Genomic DNA, 18,082 nt, shown 5'->3' with positions numbered 1-18,082 from the left:
TGTGATTCAAAAATTTCTCATGCAGAATGTTAAAAAACACCCAAAAGCAAGAAAAGCAGTACACATTTTTCTATCTATATTGTAAAATAATCCTCATATTTTGCAATTTTCATTCTCACCACTGGGGCTAAAACTGAGCTGGGACTTCCTGTTGTGTTTGTGGTGGCTGCTGTAAAGTGATCTGTACAGCATTACAGCGTCATGTGACACCAGTAAATAGAGGAGACAATAGCAGCTCCCTGTGAAATGACAGGTCACAGAGTACGTTCATTAATGCCTCACATTCATCTCAAGGAGACAGAGTCTGTCTATTGTCATCTATGTCCATGAGTCTTGCTGTAAAGCATGTCACTAAATGCTGTTAAGAACAGCTCAGGCAAGATGGCAACCGCCATAAAGATGTACAGAAAGTGAAATAAAATAAAACTACAGTCAACAAATAGAAACAGATTAGAACAAAATAATAATTTTTTAGTATCTGACTCTAAGCTGTAAAGAAAATTTAGGTGAAACATTCCCTTTAGGCGTGAAAACAAAATAATAATGCCAATTAGAGATAAGTGAACTTACAGTAAGTAAGGAGAACTATGGCTAGGTTCACTCATCTCTAATGGAGATCTGTTGGGAAAAAATCTGATGCTATAGCTATATATATATATATATATATATATATATATATATATATATATATATATATATATATATTGTGGGGGGGTTAGCTCCGTCACAGGTATCACAGACACAGCAGAGTTAAAATCACTGGGTTTTATTTCACAAAGTCCAAGCAGTAACAAAATAGCTTCTCTTCAGCAGGTGCAAATAACATAAAGATAGCCTTGCTTCAGGCACAAAGGGTTAAACGAAAACAGGATTCTCTCACCAGAACAGTCTTTTTAGGCTACAGCAGATTCTCCAGCTTCTCTGCCTGGAACCAACACAGCAGAACCTCCAAACAAGCTCCAGCCTTGGAGTTACACCCCCCCCCCCCCCACAGCTCACCTAGTCTCCTGGTTGTTATAAGCCAGGGAAAACCCGGGATGGATACGTGGGAGCAGTCATCCCACCCAACTCTGAGACTGCTCCAGTAAAAGCCGGCCCGGAACAACTGCTTGAAAGCAGGTATACTAAATTAGAAAAAAACTGTCAGTAACCTATGGTTACTGACCAATTCTATCCGGCCTACTCCACCGAGGCCTTGAACCACGGTGACACGTATCTGTCATCGACCACCATACCTTGTGCCTTGTCACATACCCCCCCCCCCCTCTGCCCAAAGCCGTGGGGCTGGGCACTTTCAACCAGCAGGCAGTGTACCCTTGACAGGGCATCTGCATTACCATGCAATTTACCTGCTCTATGTTCCACATTGAAACAATAATCTTGTAATGCCAGAAACCAGCGTGTTATCCTGGCATTATTCCCCTTTTTCATTCTCATCCATTTCAGTGGGGCATGGTCAGAAACCAACTTAAACCTTCTGCCCAGTAGGTAATACTTAAGGGAATCCAATGCCCACTTAATGGCCAGGCACTCCTTTTCCACAATGGAGTAATTTTTTTCGGCTGGGGAAAGTTTACGGCTGAGATACATAACTGGGTGCTCTTCTCCATTTATGTCCTGGGACATTACTGCACCCAGGCCTACATCGGACGCATCCGTCTGGACCACAAATTCCTTAGAGAAATCGGGTGCTACCAAGACTGGCTGCTTGCATAAGGCAAGTTTTAGTTCATTAAAGGCTCTCTCAGCCTCCGGTGACCATTTAACCATAACTGACTGGGTCCCTTTTGTGAGTTCAGTTAATGGAGCTGCTATTGTGGCAAAGTCTGGGACAAACCGTCTGTAGTAGCCTACGATACCCAAGAATGCCCTTACTTGTTTTTTTGTTAGTGGGCGGGACCAATTCTGTATGGCTTCGACCTTGTTAATCTGAGGTTTAATTAAGCCTCTACCTACAATGTACCGTAGATATTTGGCCTCTTCCATCCCAACCGCACATTTTTGGGGGTTGATGGTAAATCCCGCTCTCCTTAGGGCATCTAAGACTGCCTGTAGTTTTTCTAGATGACTTCCCCAGTCAAGGCAAAATATCACAATGTCATCTAGGTACGCAGCGGCATACTTCTTGTGAGGGATCAGTATGCGATCCATCGCCCTTTGAAATGTGGCAGGAGCTCCCTGCAACCCAAAAGGCATTCTGGTGTATTGGTAGCATCCCTCCGAGGTGGAAAAGGCAGTCTTTTCCTTGGCCTCCTTAGACAGGGGGATTTGCCAATACCCTTTTGTGAGGTCCAAGGTGGTGATGTACCGGGCTGGACCTAGCCTTTTGATGAGTTCATCCACCCGTGGCATCGGGTAGGCATCCACACTGGAGACCTCATTAAGCTTTCTATAATCGTTGCAGAAGCGCCACTCCCCACTTGGTTTTGGCACTAAGACTATTGGGCTTGACCACCCACTCTTAGACTCTTCTATAACACCCAACTTTAGCATTCGTTCTACCTCTTGGGAAACCACTTGTCTACGGGCCTCAGGTATTCTATAAGGTTTTAGGTTTACCCTAATATGAGGGTCTGTGACAATCTCATGCTCAATCACGGAGGTGAGACCAGGTAGCTCAGAGAACAGATCCTTATTCTGTTCTAAGAGTTCCCTACATTGCTGTTTCTGAGACGGTGAAAGGGTGTCTGCAATAGTGACATCTTGGAAACCCACCTCTGGCTGAGTAAGGAAACAAGGTGTGTCTATAGAATCCCTATCTTTCCAGGGTTTGAGGAGGTTTACATGATAAACCTGGATGGGCTTCCTTTTACCTGGCTGGTGTATTTTGTAATTAACCTCATTTACTTTTTTAAGGACTTCAAACGTTCCCTGCCACTTCGCAAGGAATTTACTTTCCACTGTGGGTACCAGTACAAGTACCCGATCCCCAGGGTGAAACTGTCTAATCCTGGACGTTCTGTTATATACCCTACTTTGGGCTTCTTGAGCATGGAGAAGATGGGCCTTTACTATTGGCATAACATTTGCTATTCTTTCTTGCATTTGTGCAACATGCTCTATTATGCTTTTATATGGCGTTGCCTCGCTTTCCCAGGTCTCTTTAGCTACATCCAGTAACCCTCGAGGGTGTCGTCCGTACAAGAGTTCAAAGGGTGAAAACCCTGTGGAGGCTTGAGGGACTTCCCTTATAGAGAATAATAGATAGGGTATCAGACAGTCCCAATCTCGCCCATCTTTCTCTACAGCCTTTCTTAACATAGCCTTCAGCGTCTTATTAAAACGCTCTACTAACCCATCAGTCTGTGGATGGTATACTGATGTTCGTAGTTGCTTTATATTCAGGACTTTACATAATTCTTTCATAACCCGTGACATGAAGGGTGTTCCCTGATCGGTCAAGACCTCTTTAGGCAGCCCTGTCCTGGAAAAAATATGGACCAATTCTCGTGCAATACATTTTGATGAGGCATTTCTTAAGGGTACGGCCTCTGGGTATCGTGTAGCATAGTCCAGGATAACCAAAATGTATTGGTGGCCTCTAGCAGATTTGACTAACGGGCCTACAATGTCCATGGCTATGCGCTCAAATGGTGTTTCTATGATGGGCAGGGGTACTAATGGGCTACGGAAATGAGAGACCGGAGCGGTTATTTGGCAGGTTGGACATGACTGACAAAAATTTGCTATCTCCCTGTAACATCCTGGCCAATAAAATCTTTGCAAAATACGCTCCTGGGTCTTATCTACACCCAAGTGACCTCCCAACACATGGGAGTGGGCCATGTCCAACACCAACCGTCTATATGGGCCTGGTACCAGCAGTTACTCTACCACCTCATCCCTTATTTTATGTACACGATAGAGCAGGTCATTATTCATAGCAAAATAAGGAAACCTTTGGTCTGCACCTGGTTCTTGGGGAACACCATTTATCACAGTGACATTTCCCATGGCACTCTTTAATGTCAGATCCCTGAGCTGAGCAGTCCCAAAATTTTCTCGGGACACTGCTAGATCAGGGATATTAGTTTCAGAGGACGATTCCTCATCCTCAGTCCCCACTAACACAGTCAGAGGAAATTCACGTGTGACCCCATCATACACATCAACAGTTTTATTAATGATTGCTTTAGAGTCTAAGGCCTTGCCCCACAAGTCCCAAAACAACGGAAAGTCTCTTCCCACGATTATGGGGTACATTAGACCTTTGACAATTCCCACAGTATGGGATATGGTGGTCTGCTTCACAGATATGGTGACCTGGGCAACCGGATAGTGTTTAGTGTCCCCATGGATACACTGTACCCCCACCCGCTTCCCAGGAACAAGCACATGTGGGAGTGTGGCCCTTAGTAGGGTCACCAAACTCCCCGAGTCTAAAAAGCCAAACACTGCAACCCCATTTACCGTTACCTGACAGACCTGGGGACCCTCTTTGGGGTGAGGTACGGCACTATAGGCAGGACAGGTGAACCAAGAACCACGGCGGCCTACGTTGCAGTCCATCGGTTCTGAAGACAGAGGGCAGTGTGCTGCAATATGCCCCTGGCCATGACATCTCCAGCAAATTACGGGGCGAGGCTGCCTCCCTGGGACAGGTTGGGGATCTACCGTGTCTCGGACACGCCACTCTGCAGAGGGTTTAGGCCACTTCTTTGAGGGGTCTGGACCACTTCGGGAACGCATGGAAGATGACTTTCCCCCACCTTGTCTCTCATAGGACACTTCCACTGCCTGGTATCTTTCCACCAGGCTCACCAGGTCATCTGCACACTGGGGGTCTCCCTGGGCAACCCAGCATTGTATGGTCCTTGGCAGAGTTTGGATGAACCGGTCCATGACAACTCTTTCCACCATCTGTGCTGGGGTGCAGGACTCTGGCTGTAGCCATTTTTGTACAAGATGAAACAAGTCAAACATTTGTGACCTGGGTGGCTTATCTTTATTATATGCCAAGTGTTGCACCCGTTGGGCTCGGACAGCCAGGTTCACACCCAGGCGGGCCAGGATCTCCGCTTTTAGTTTGCTGTAGTCTTTGGCCTCTGGTAGTGGTAAATCAAAATAGGCCTTCTGAGGCTCCCCGGTCAGGTAAGGCGCAAGGACCTCCGCCCATTGCTCTGGCGGTAATTTTTCCCTCTCTGCTACTCTTTCAAATATGGTCAAAAAGGCCTCAACATCGTCCTCCGGTGTCATCTTTTGTAGCGCCTCCCTGACCGATTTTCGGGTTCTGGCAATGTCCTCTTTCCCAGAAGGAGCTGCCTCCTCTTTCCTCTGGGATGTCTCGGTCAGTGCGGCAAGCTGACGGAGCAGGAGTTTATTGGTCTCCTGTTGGGTCTGCATGGCCTCCATGTGGGCTCTCTGCTGCTGGGCGCTGGTTTGCTGCTGCTGCTGATTAGCCTGCACCAACTGTTTTATCAGCTCCTCCATGCTGGGAGATCCTGATTGCACTCCTGCCACTGCTTTAACCCAGGACATGCAAAGTCTTTATAACCTCTCTGTGACTCTTCTCGGAGCGCTAGATGCCCGCATCCAAACACCACTTGTGGGGGGGTTAGCTCCGTCACAGCTATCACAGACACAGCAGAGTTAAAATCACTGGGTTTTATTTCACAAAGTCCAAGCAGTAACAAAATAGCTTCTCTTCAGCAGGTGCAAATAACATAAAGATAGCCTTGCTTCAGGCACAAAGGGTTAAACGAAAACAGGATTCTCTCACCAGAACAGTCTTTTTAGGCTACAGCAGATTCTCCAGCTTCTCTGCCTGGAACCAACACAGCAGAACCTCCAAACAAGCTCCAGCCTTGGAGTTACACCCCCCCCCCCCCCCCCACAGCTCACCTAGTCTCCTGGTTGTTATAAGCCAGGGAAAACCCGGGATGGATACGTGGGAGCAGTCATCCCACCCAACTCTGAGACTGCTCCAGTAAAAGCCTGCCCGGAACAACTGCTTGAAAGCAGGTATACTAATTAGAAAAAACTGTCAGTAACCTATGGTTACTGACCAATTCTATCCGGCCTACTCCACCGAGGCCTTGAACCACGGTGACACGTATCTGTCATCGACCACCATACCTTGTGCCTTGTCACAATATATATAAAAGAAAAAAATGACAGAGTGTATTCCTGTTAAAAAGAATGGGATGCAAAACACACAGACTTCATGCATGTTCTAATCTGGAATACACATCAGAATATGCATGTAAGATACTATGTGGGAATGTGGCCCTAGGTAAACCAGAGTACAGGAGAAGGAAGTATTATTAAACTTGCCAAAAACATGCAAAATGCAGTTATTGGTTCTCATGAACACGTCATATAATCTAAATTTTATACCTTGTTTAGCCCTTATAGTCATTTGTAATGTTTTACATCTTATGTTAGACACCAGACATTGGAAAGACTTCATATTCAAGATTCAAGAGAAGCATCTTAAGAAGACGCGCACGACAGATCCCCGTAGCCAGTAGTCCGATCTCCTCTAGGTGGCAGTGTTGTCAAGGCCAGGAACATGGCATTGGTAGCCCATCACCTGACCTGTCCCTGAACTCATCTGATGAATATTGGCGGACACCAGAAAAGTTGGTATTATTACCGTGTAAGTGCCACTGTGTATATTCACTGGGATTTTATATTATATGGATACAAGGATGAGTACAGCATTTCAGTTCCACAGTGTTATATTCTCCCATCAGTAACCTCAAACTTCTGTGCTGGTTCCTGTTAGCAGTGCATTGTGGGAGATTGCAACACAGTTACACTAAGTTGGTTCACGTCTGACCCACCCAGTAGAGATATACCATTACTTAGTTCAAAGCCAACCAGCATATTTTTTTTATGAAGATAAGTGTAGAAAAGCAGAAAGGCGCATTTTTAATAATTTTTTAAAAACATTTTTAAAGTTTTTTTTTTTTTTTTTGCAGTGAACTGTTCCTACTCTAGCTCTGTACCCTGTTTACATCCTGCACCATGGTTGGGTAGAACAGCTGATTGGTGGGAAGGTGCTGGGTGATACATACATTTTGCCGGTCAGCTTTTGATGGCTTATTTTATGGGCAGGCTATCAATACATTTTACTCAAAGTCCCCCAAGGAGGTTTACACATGCCTGATTGCTTATACAGTATACTGCAATGCCTTTGCATTGCTGTGTACTTTCATTATTATGACCAACTATTACAGTAATGGTAGATTTAGCATAACTATGGAAAGGAATAATAGGGTAACTGGCTAGACCAGGCTAGTACTTGAGCTCTAACTACCTTGATGCCACTGTTGCTATTGACTGTGGCATCTAAGTGGTTGTGGCATCTAAGTGGTTAAGTGATTGGCACTGGATTGATCTCCAATACCGGTCATTGACGGTGGCTGGTGACTCCTGATAACAGCTGGCCTTCTCTGTGTATGGAGCGGGCTCAGCTCCTGAGCATGTATCTGCTATACATGTACATAGATGTTAAAAGAATTAATTTTATGTTTATAACTTCTGACCCCCCGTTACACCAGCTACCACTACTCTGCCTATAATTTCTGCCTGGAGATGTGGTTGTAGTTATAATACATTGCAAGAGACGGCATAGTAGTGGGGGTCTCTCATGATCAAGTGGCACAACTAGGAGCCCCTCTCACTTTATTTATTTTTTTTTTTAAGCTTTTTCTACTTTTATGACCAGTTAGGAAGCCCAAGTCTTCATTCCAGCCAGAGATGTGGTTATGTGTACCCAGTCACTTTTCATAGATATAAATGGGGCTTTTGGAAGCAGTGGGATCGCCCTTTGTCACAAGGATTTCTTGTAAACTCGGCCCATAGTAGGTTTAGTCCAAAAGCCATTGTTATAAATTAGTAAAAATTAAAAGTTTACTGCCCCTCAAGTGCAATATATGGAGCCTGTAGTCTACAATTATATTTTTCAGACCTCTCAGATGCATCCATTGTGAACGTTCCTGACTCGACTTCCAAACCATCCCATTCTGAAGACATTGTTCCTCCGAGCATCTCTAAGAAATCCATCAGAAGATGTCTAAATAAAAAAAAATTATCATTTCTTCAACCTCAAGTAAGTCATAGCAATAAGGTTATTATTTTCATCCAGTACTGGTTTTGGCTGAAAAAAAAAAAAAAAAAAAATTGGAAACTGTAACAAAATCTGAACCGGCTTAGTGTATACTTTATACTTTAAACAGGGGTATGCAGTAAGCTCCTCAGCTCCCCCCTGGGGTAACCATAGGCAGATACATATTTTATTCATTTAGCATTCATTTAGGACTTTCCTGGACTCATTGATGGCTTATTCTTAGGAACAGTCATGGTGCCCAAAATACACAAGGAAGAGACTCAGAAATAGACAGCTCCATATGTTGTGTAGAGGTTGTGTTGTGTTACTGTACTCAGCTCCCACTGATCAGATATTGATGGTATAGTCTGAGGATAAAAAGAATGCAAGTCTATAGGCCATCTTGCTCTCTTATCTTATGGTGCGTTTACACAGGCAGATTTATCTGACAGATTTTGGAAGCCAAAGCCAGGAAAGGATTTGAACAGAGGAGAAATCTCAGTCTTTCCTTTATGACCCATTCCCTGTTTATGGTCTGTTCCTGGCTTTAGCTTCAAAAATCTGTCAGATAAATCTGCCTGTGTAAACGCACCAGACACAGAACATCTTGTTGGTTTTAGTCAGTGGACCTATGTAATTCAGTTGTTTATTACTTATTTCATTTCAGATATTTCTTACCTCTATGGAAGAGCATAAAACATCAAAGCAACACAACACTACAATGCAGATATGTGAGAAGGATTCCTGTACATACAGAGGTATAAAAAAGTATAATGGAGTTTTTTGGTTAAGGGAATCTGTCAGCACCTGGGCTGGCTCCAGGGTGCTGGCAGTGTAGTGTTGGTTGTGTCTGTTACCTTTGATTTCACCATCGGTGCTGTTGTTGTGTCACAGTCTTGCCCAATACGAGTGTCAAAGAGAAGTAGTGGTGAGGCGTTTGTGCCACACTTCGGCACGCCTCACCACTACTTTCTCCTCCCTGTTTTCATGCATATTTATTTCTGCAACCCCCCCCCTGCTTCTTTCTGATGTCATCTACTGATGCGCATGCGCCGTTGCTGCCAAGGGCTGCGAACCGTTCTCACAGTTTGCGCCTGCGCCCTGGGTCAGTCGGGTCCACGCACTATGATGTCCAGAATTGCGCATGCGACATAGCGCAGAGGAGCGTCGTAGGTGCTGAGCATACCAACTGAGGGTCTTGGCTTCAGGCCTTCAGCGTGCTGACGCCAATCCTCTGCACTACTGCGCTGACTGATCCAGCGTGTAGACGAGAACTGTAAAGTCGGCGCTCGGGCCTTGGCAGCAGCGGCGCATGTCAGAAGATGATGTTAGATCACTAACAGAAGTAAAACAAAAAACGAGGACAAGGCACTACTTCAAAAATATAAAGAAAAGAAAATTATTGCAGTAGCATAAGGGTGCTCTAACCGAATTGGCATGAAAAAATGCTAATCAGGAACCACAGAGAAGAGCATGCCAAAGATATCGGTGGCACATCCAAAGAGAAATAAGCCAAGAAAAATATTGTATATCAAAGTGAACTTTATTGATACCGGAAAAACAGTGGGACAAACTGATTAAAAGCATCTAAAATACACAAACAGAACCACCATAGTACCGTGTATAATAAGCACGGTACCAGGACAAGCCGACCATATAGTAAAAAAGGATCCTAACCGGTGTAAATGTAAGGTAATGAAATAGACACAAGTACAAAGATGAGGCTGCAAAGTAAAAGGAAAAAAAGGCCAAAGGCCCAAACAACAATGTATATCACCAAGAAAGGAGATCCATGTCGGCGTCCACTGAACCCCACGCGTTCCGTCCCCACTCGGGACTTTCTCAAGGGTCTCTAACAGAAGACACAACAGGGAACACACACCAACACTACACTGCCAGCACCTCGGAGACAGCCTTGGTGTTGACAGATTCCCTTTAAATATTTACTATTATGTAGCAACACATGCAATGAAATAACCAGTAATACAGTTCTACTCATTCTTTCTGTGGTCCTCCTCTTCCTCAGTCCTCTAACTCTAATTTCTTTGTTCTTAGCTTTAAAAAAAAAAAAAAAGTTTTTTATTTAGCTGTTTCCTAGTTTTTGGTCTTTCAAGGAGAGCTGGTTGATCATCATATAACCTCCTTGAAAGGGATTTTAGCTTTTCTGAATGTCAGCTGTACCCTGCTATCCAAGACATGAGTGTAACCAAGAAACTTCTGCAAAACCCATGTTTTCTTTGAAATATATGGAAGAATTTGTCTTGCATAGCCAAAAAATATGTCATGCTAGGAGTATTCCATCCTCCAGTCTGTTAGACATATTTGCTTAATTCTCTATATAACGTCCATGGACTTCATTGTAAGGACCCGCACACACAAAATGCACAGAAGATAAAACACTGATATCAAGAAGAATTTCCTGTTCTTCATCTGATCCGTCTCTTTTCTGTTCTTTCCTCTATTGAGATGTCTGTCATTTGCTCCATTGCACAAACAAGCACATTCCTATCACTTTCTCCTGCACTTCTCAAGACTAATGAGAGGTTGATCAGTCTTTGGATCATTGGCTTTACCCCTTGTCATAACGTATATTTGAATAGAGTTGCTTCACCATGACAAATTCTCTTTAAATGGGTTGACTGCCTCTGCATTAAGATAACCCCTATGATAAGTCATTGGTCAATGGCTTCAATGTAATTTGCCTTTGCTCTTTCCTCGTCAGACTCAGTGATCTACTTCTCAGCTGGACATTCATTGTGCCCCCTATATGATATGTATAGCAGACTTTGGTCCACACACAGCAGAATACTTTTTTTCTTCATGAAAAATACCCATAGCACGTGGATGACATTTGTAAAATCTCACCCACTTGCCTATGGATTTTTCTTGAGCAGCAGATTGTCGGTGAAATAACCCCTATGCGTCCTTACAACAATAGGTCTGATTTATATAATTCTGTAGTGTGAGGTGTCTCTGCAGGTTGTCAACTAAGCAAGATGGACGTCACACCTCAAAACCCTTCTAATATAGATTTGTTACAACCCGACGTAAAAATCCATTTGTCCGGGCTTCGGAATGATTACTGTAAGTAAGTCATACTTTATTATTATATAAAGGAATGTCTTTGAGCTGTAATTTTATAGTTAAAAACCTAAAAAAAACTGCTTTTTTTTTTGGATGTGTTCTGCTTTTGGACCTTTCTTTAGGCTTTTTAAAGCACTTTTAACAGCAGATTTTGTAGATGTTTTTGGGCTGTGGCAAAAAGTACTAAAAAAAGAAAGGCAGCTTTCATTTGGGATGAATTTGTGGCTGTTTATGGCTCAAAAGGGATGGAAAATTACATGCCAAACTAAGGGCCCTATTACACGGGACGATTATCGTGCGAAAAATCATTATATCGTTCATATTTAAACGATAATCGTTCTGCGTAATTGCAGGCAACGATGAACTGAACTTAAAATTATCGTTAATCGTTCGCTGTAATTCCACATTCGTTCACTCAAGTTCCGCATTTTTTCACTAATCGTTCAGTGTGATTGCACATTGTTCATTGTTTTGCTGGGATCAGATGGAATAAACGATGATAGTAACAATTGCAATAACGTAACTGACGACCATCGTTCTGTTTAATATGGTGAACGCTTTCAGGTTAACGATAAACAATCTAGTTTGTGATCGTTTATCGTTAATTGTTAAAAATCGCTCCATGTAATAGGACCCTAAGGCTTTGTTCACACAATGATTTTCAACGACCTTTATATGATACTTAAAACCACGGCCATCATTTTGAGTATCAAATAACGGACCTCATTGTAATGTCGGTACATTATTGTAGTTATTGTTGATGATGGCTCTATTGGGTGGGGTTAATTTTAAAAGATCCCTTGAATTTAATAGAAAAAAAGTAAAAAAAAAAAAACTATGAGTGAACAATGTTGTTCGCTCAATAACGTCTGTGAATTAATGATACTAACATTAATTAGATTAATTTTGCAAACAGCAGACATTGTTTTATACATTGTGTGAACCAATGGTCCTTCTTTCCATAGATTTCAATGGAAATCATTGAAGACAAAAAACAACAGCCATTATTTTAAATTCAAATGGCGGAAGTTATTTTACAGCGTCTGAACAAAGACTAGGGCTGTATTCATACCTTTTTTAGCAGTAAACTGCCAAGATAGCAATAATGTTCATATGTGTATGAATATTGGGCTGTTTTCCTATTTAGTTTATCTTCAAGGTTCAGTTTAGGTTCAATGAATGGCCCAAAATACTCATGGGCCCTGGTGCAAAAGTTCGGCTTGGGCCCCCCCCACATCTAATGGACACTCCGCCGATGCTGGAGAACGGGAGGACATCTCCTGTCACTTGCGCTTGCTAATGGTCCTGACCGATGCGGTAGTCTGTACATATATGGATCTTAGACCAGGATACATGTCTTTACATCATAACACCTTCACTGGTGTGGTGGGACAGTGATCCTGTGGTCATCCAGAAAATGGTACAGTGACTACAGGACTTTACAGCGCATGTATAACCTCACTACATACATACATGTCATTAGGGGGCGTAATACAAGTGCCACTTACCCTTTGATGTTGTGGTGGATCATAGTACACACATGACAGTCACTGGTGTGTTCAAATTGCCAGATACTTTGTAATTGTGTGATATGAATTTGTTCTATACGAACCTTTGTGACCTTTTACCTACGTTGGCCCCTGATGATGCATACCGACTGTAATGCTGAAACGCGTTGGGAAAGGTGGTCTGTTCGTTCTCCTTGACTGACCTGAACTGGACAAATATCGACATCGAGAAGCAAAGTTGATGACTATTGGTTTATGCATTTAGGACTATGTGGTAGTCTAGAGACGATAGTGACTACTGACAGTCTATGACTTATACTGAACGTGGGGCGAACAACTGTGGACCTATACAGAACTCTCCGATATCAGTTAGGACTGTACGGTAACATCTCCTCTATTGTTTGACTACACACCATTTGGAGATATTTGTCTATACACTGTCAGGGCGGGTTCACACTACGGAATTCTCGCGGACAATGTCCGCGGAATTCCGTCAGCTGTCCGCCCGCACGGGCACACGCTTTTCCGCTGGCTCCATAGACACCATTCTATGGGCCGGCGTATTCCGCGATCCGCTAAAAGAAGTGACATGACACTTCTTTCAGCGTATAGCGGAATACGCCGGCCCATAGAATGGTGTCTATGGGGTCGGCGGAAAGGCGCCCAGATGTGCGGGCGGACAGCTGACGGAATTCCGTGGACATTGTCCGCGAGAATTCCGTAGTCTGAACCCGCCCGTAGGCTACGTTCACAGAGCAAAAGGGGCGGATTACGTGAGGAAATATTTCTGCCTGAAATCAACTGACGCTGAATTCCGAGCAGAATGTAAGCAGAATCCCTGCGTATTCCGCTAGGAAAGTGTTCAGCTCGTAATCAGCTCTTGACAAATTCAGCGCGGAATACTCGAGGAATCTGCGCTGAATCCGCATGCATTCAGCGCTGAAATTCAGCGAGTATTTGGCGAGTAAACTAGACTATACCAGAATATATACTAGAATCCTCCCCCCCTTTTTTTCCCCATTTCCGCGCTGATTCAGCGCGTAATTTCCACTTGTATTGCGTGCGTATTCCGCACTGAAACTGAAAAGCAGAGCCCCATTGGTTTGTATAGGCTTCTGCTAGCGGAAGAATGAACATGTTCATTCTTCTGGCGGACAGCGGATTAGCCGCGGAACGTTCAGTGCGGAAATTCCACCGTGTGAACTGCAGGGCAGAATTTCCATTCAACACAATGGAAATTAGCTTTGCACCTATTTTAACGGCTAAAATTTCAGCGCTGATTCAGCGCAGAAATTCAGCTGCTTTTGCTCAGTGTGAACGGGCCCTATGTGTCCTTTTGGACATTTCTTTAGTATTTGATATAATAAAATATATTTTTTAAGCATATCCTTCTTTTTGTAGTTTGTGTTGGGCCCAAAAACAGAATCATCATTCAAATATACACCACTGTGACTCCAGTGACATATATCTGTTTTTCTTTTTCAGATCTAAATCTGTTGGATTGGAGTTCAGACAAACACCTTGCCCTGGGACTGAAATCGGCTGCATATATTTGGAATACGGAAAACAACAGTGTATCTCAAACTATTCTTTTACCTTCTCCATCAATGTATGTTTCATCAGTATCATGGATAAGTGCAGGGTCATGTCTGGCAGTAGGCACAAGCAATGGAGAAGTCCAGGTACCTTTCCTTCGTAAACTGTAGTTTTGGGGGGTAAAAATATTATTTTATGTATTTTTTGTAGCAATAGTACTCTAATAGAAAATGTGTCACACCATCACTCATAAAAGAGTCTGCGGGGGAAAATCCATGCCAAATTGTATAGATTTGCCAGGTTTGGAGCAAAATATCTTCGAGATTTGAAAAATTTTTACCAAGTGTGAAAATGGTCATATAGTTTTTTTTAATAAAATAATAAATTTTGAAACGAATTTACCAATTTGAGAGATGAAGACTCAAAATAATCTCAGCAAACGGTGAAATAACAGATTCTCTTAATCTCTCAGATCTGGGACACTGAAACACAGAAGAGACTCAGGAACATGCATGGACACATGTCTGTTGTAGGAGCTTTAAGTTGGAACCAACACATTGTAAGCAGGTAAGAAGAGGCATGCCATTCACAGGATTATACTTTAAGAATATGATGTGTTGAATATTCTTGATTTACATTCCCTCCAATTCATCCCATTTGTACTTTTGTCCAGTGGGTCAAGGCTTGGCCATATACACCATCATGATGTCCGCATGGCAGAACACCTTGTTGGATCTCTACGTCACAAGCAAGGCATCTGTAGTCTAAAGTGGTCTCCATCAGAAAAGCTCTTAGCTAGTGGATCAAGTGATGGGCTACTTAACATCTGGCCCTATGATCCAGGATCCTCCAGGAATAGCACGCCGCTACAGAGCATGAAGCACCCCACAGCTGTTAAGGTGAGATATGCCAAAAAAATAAAGGACTGCAATGTAATAATACTTGTTTACTAGATGCTGCCTTCTGCAGGCAGCATAACTCTAAGTCAGTGATTGGCCCTTTTAAGAACCCTTGCAACATGACTAGGGATTATACATCTTCAAATCTATGACAAAGGCCAGTCTGCTAGCCAGCTTGCACCCTGCTTTATATTGATAAGGGGCATGATCACTAAAACAGCTGCCTGCAGATGGGGAGTTCTAAGAAAGCAAGCCTACCAATTGGAGGTGACATTCTTTCCTGTCAGTGCTTGACCCCTTTACGAAGCCTTAAAGGACAACTCCCGCGGGACCCCCCCCCAAAAAAAAAAACACAGACACACACAGACACCATACTCACCATCCCTCCGGTGACGATCGCCACTCCATTCGCCCGCCGTCCGCCTCACCGTCACCGCCGTCCGCCGTCCAGCGATGTCTCTGATTTCCGGGTCCTGGGGATGGAAAAGGCTGCCAGTGCGCTTGCGCACCGGCAGCCTTTTCATTGGCTGAAGCGCATCACATGGCTTCCAGCAACCTCAGCCAATCAGGGCTGACGAAGCTGGAAGCCATGTGATGCGCTCCAGCCAATGAAAAGGCTGCTGGTGCGCATGTGCACCAGCAGCCTTTTCCGTCCCATTCACTCTCTATGAAGACGCCGAGGAGGAAGAAGACCCGGACCGCCCCCCGGCTCTGACGTCGTCGTCACCAGATGCCGCCCGGGAGAAGAGGACCGTGACGATCGTAATAGGTAATGTATATATTCTTTAACTTCCGGGCGGGGGGGTCGGGGGTCCGAAAGTGGGGGAAGGGGGCCAGACCGGGTATTTAACCACATTACAAAGTTATATAACTTTGTAATGTGTGTTAAATAAGCTAAAACATTTTTTCGTGGGAGTTGTCCTTTAAAACATGACCAGGGATGATACCCCTTTAATTTCATGGCAAAGGTCTCTTCTAACCATGAACCAAACATGAAAAGATCTGTAGACTTAATCTAGGTTTCCCTTGCCAACAATACCATGTCAATGGGGACCACATCCAGGAATATACACAATCTCTATGTACTTAATCATAATTATATTGTCACCTCTGAAAATTAATATTGACTGAAAAAATCAGTGCAGAATATCAAGACTTTATAAATTTAAGGCTTTGGTTTACCATTTTTAGGCTATGAACTGGTGTCCATGGCTCTCCGACACTCTTGCTGTAGGAGGTGGAATGAGCGATGGCCACATACGTATTTGGGATACAAGTAACGGAAAAATGACAAACTCAACCAACACAAACTCACAGGTAAGTAAGTTATCTTTATGATGTGTATTGGTGAAGGATTCTTGTTACATTATAGTGCTCCTGCCATCAAGTCTATAGCTCATTTGCTTTACCATATGTTGGATTATGCTCTTGTAGAAAGTCAAAAATGGGTTTCCAAGAGAGTCTTGTCCTGAAGAGACGATTCTTTTCTGCTATTATTTTTTTTTTTACCTCTGATTGGGCTAACACCCCTACGGACATGTACAAGTCCTTTGACTTGGGAGGAGGGGCATTTCTTTCCATGCTATATTACTGGATCTGGTTTGTCCTAACATAGACAAGAGGTACATGAAGAACCCCTTTACTGCCTCAGTTTTGTAATACAGGCATTTTTCATGATGACAAGTTCTGTCCAGTTTTCATAGTTTCACTAGTTTATTCAAGGATTTTTTCTTTTGGACTAGATCTGTTCCATCCTTTGGCTGCCAGACACAAGAGAACTGATCACTGGGCATGGGTCTCCAAAGAACCAAATGACTATTTGGCGATATCTGTCTTTAGAAAAAATAGCTGATATTCACGGTGAGTATGAAAATGGAGGCGGATCCCTATTTAGTACCTGTCCCCCGTGTTTAAATATAACAGTATTACTGAATCCATGATTCATTATATTGTCTGTTAACAGGGCACATAGGAAGAGTCCTGCATCTTGCATTAAGTCCAGATCACAAGAGAATCTTTTCAGCGGCAGCAAATGACACATCTTTTATATGGAAATACAGCCAATAAAGAAGAACACATGATAAATCACATCACTAGGGACATTTACATTGTTCTTAGCCCGTTCAACTTAGCAATATACTTGGAGGTATGTTAAGGAACATAATGAACAGTAGTATATAAGGCCAGGGCTAGATAAGCATTAGAATGCAGCCCTGAGTAGTGTCAGACTGAGAAAATAATTCCCACCCTCCATCTATACAAAATATCAGCGCTGTCACTTTAATACTTCATTCTAATCTTTGTACATGTAGGACTTATCATCTATGAGGTCTAATAGGTTATTAATAAGTAACCCCCATAAATAGATCCAAGTCGCTGGCTCTAAAGTCACCTTTAAATGAGTCGCGTTCTGTTGGGACCTTGAAAAACTCATTATTGCATCAGATCCTGGAGCCACATGATGATCCTCTTGCATTCTCCGACCCTTGACCCTTGCCCACAGATCATACCAGATCACATACCCATTGGCACTCGTACACACACTCGTTTTGCCAGCCCCATTAATCTACTGAGGGCTCAACGCTAACAAAGTCCAACTAAGAAAGTATGAAATATTTGACACGATTTAGCAGAAAAGAATAAATGATGATGTCGACATAACAGCAGTATAAAATGTCGAGGTCAACTAGCTTGCTATGTCTAGCAAAAGTGAAGACTAAATTAAGTGAATTGGTAACGTCGGACACCCCCCCAAACCAATACTGTTCTTTAGCGCTCCTCATTGCATGGCTGGTCCTGGGGTCCGTATGACTGCCAGGTATTCTGGATAAAAACATTTTTTTCTGGCGGGGTATCAATGAGGGGGGCTTAGAACATCTGTGCATCCTATCTCATCATGCTCCTGAGCTGCATCTTCATCATTGACAGGCCTAGAACATGGATGCCCTAGACTCCGCCCCATTGACACTCCACCACCAGAATAATTTTTATCCTGAATACTG

At 43.3% G+C, this 18,082-nt stretch overlaps 1 protein-coding gene across 2 annotated transcripts in view; it reads left to right on the top strand.

The window, feature by feature from the left end:
• CDC20B (cell division cycle 20B) overlaps positions 1 to 18,082 on the top strand; it is a 35,153-nt gene extending 17,071 nt beyond the window's left edge. The window contains exons 3-13 of one of the 2 annotated variants that reach the window (XR_011362379.1): positions 6,385 to 6,598; positions 7,914 to 8,056; positions 8,721 to 8,811; positions 11,033 to 11,137; positions 14,131 to 14,327; positions 14,654 to 14,748; positions 14,855 to 15,080; positions 16,272 to 16,397; positions 16,823 to 16,940; positions 17,044 to 17,226; positions 18,009 to 18,082. Coding sequence is in view for 1 of the 2 variants with exons in the window: in XM_069964748.1 (XP_069820849.1) it covers positions 6,385 to 6,598; positions 7,914 to 8,056; positions 8,721 to 8,811; positions 11,033 to 11,137; positions 14,131 to 14,327; positions 14,654 to 14,748; positions 14,855 to 15,080; positions 16,272 to 16,397; positions 16,823 to 16,940; positions 17,044 to 17,147 (1,419 nt within the window). In the remaining variant the exon portion in view is untranslated. Of the gene's footprint in view, positions 1 to 6,384; positions 6,599 to 7,913; positions 8,057 to 8,720; positions 8,812 to 11,032; positions 11,138 to 14,130; positions 14,328 to 14,653; positions 14,749 to 14,854; positions 15,081 to 16,271; positions 16,398 to 16,822; positions 16,941 to 17,043; positions 17,825 to 18,008 lie in introns of those variants that run through there. The other variant, XM_069964748.1, reaches the window with a different exon arrangement.

Source organism: Dendropsophus ebraccatus, chromosome 3 (assembly GCF_027789765.1).
Source record: "Dendropsophus ebraccatus isolate aDenEbr1 chromosome 3, aDenEbr1.pat, whole genome shotgun sequence".
Lineage (NCBI taxonomy): Eukaryota > Metazoa > Chordata > Amphibia > Anura > Hylidae > Dendropsophus > Dendropsophus ebraccatus.
This window is presented reverse-complemented; position numbering and strand designations above follow the sequence as displayed.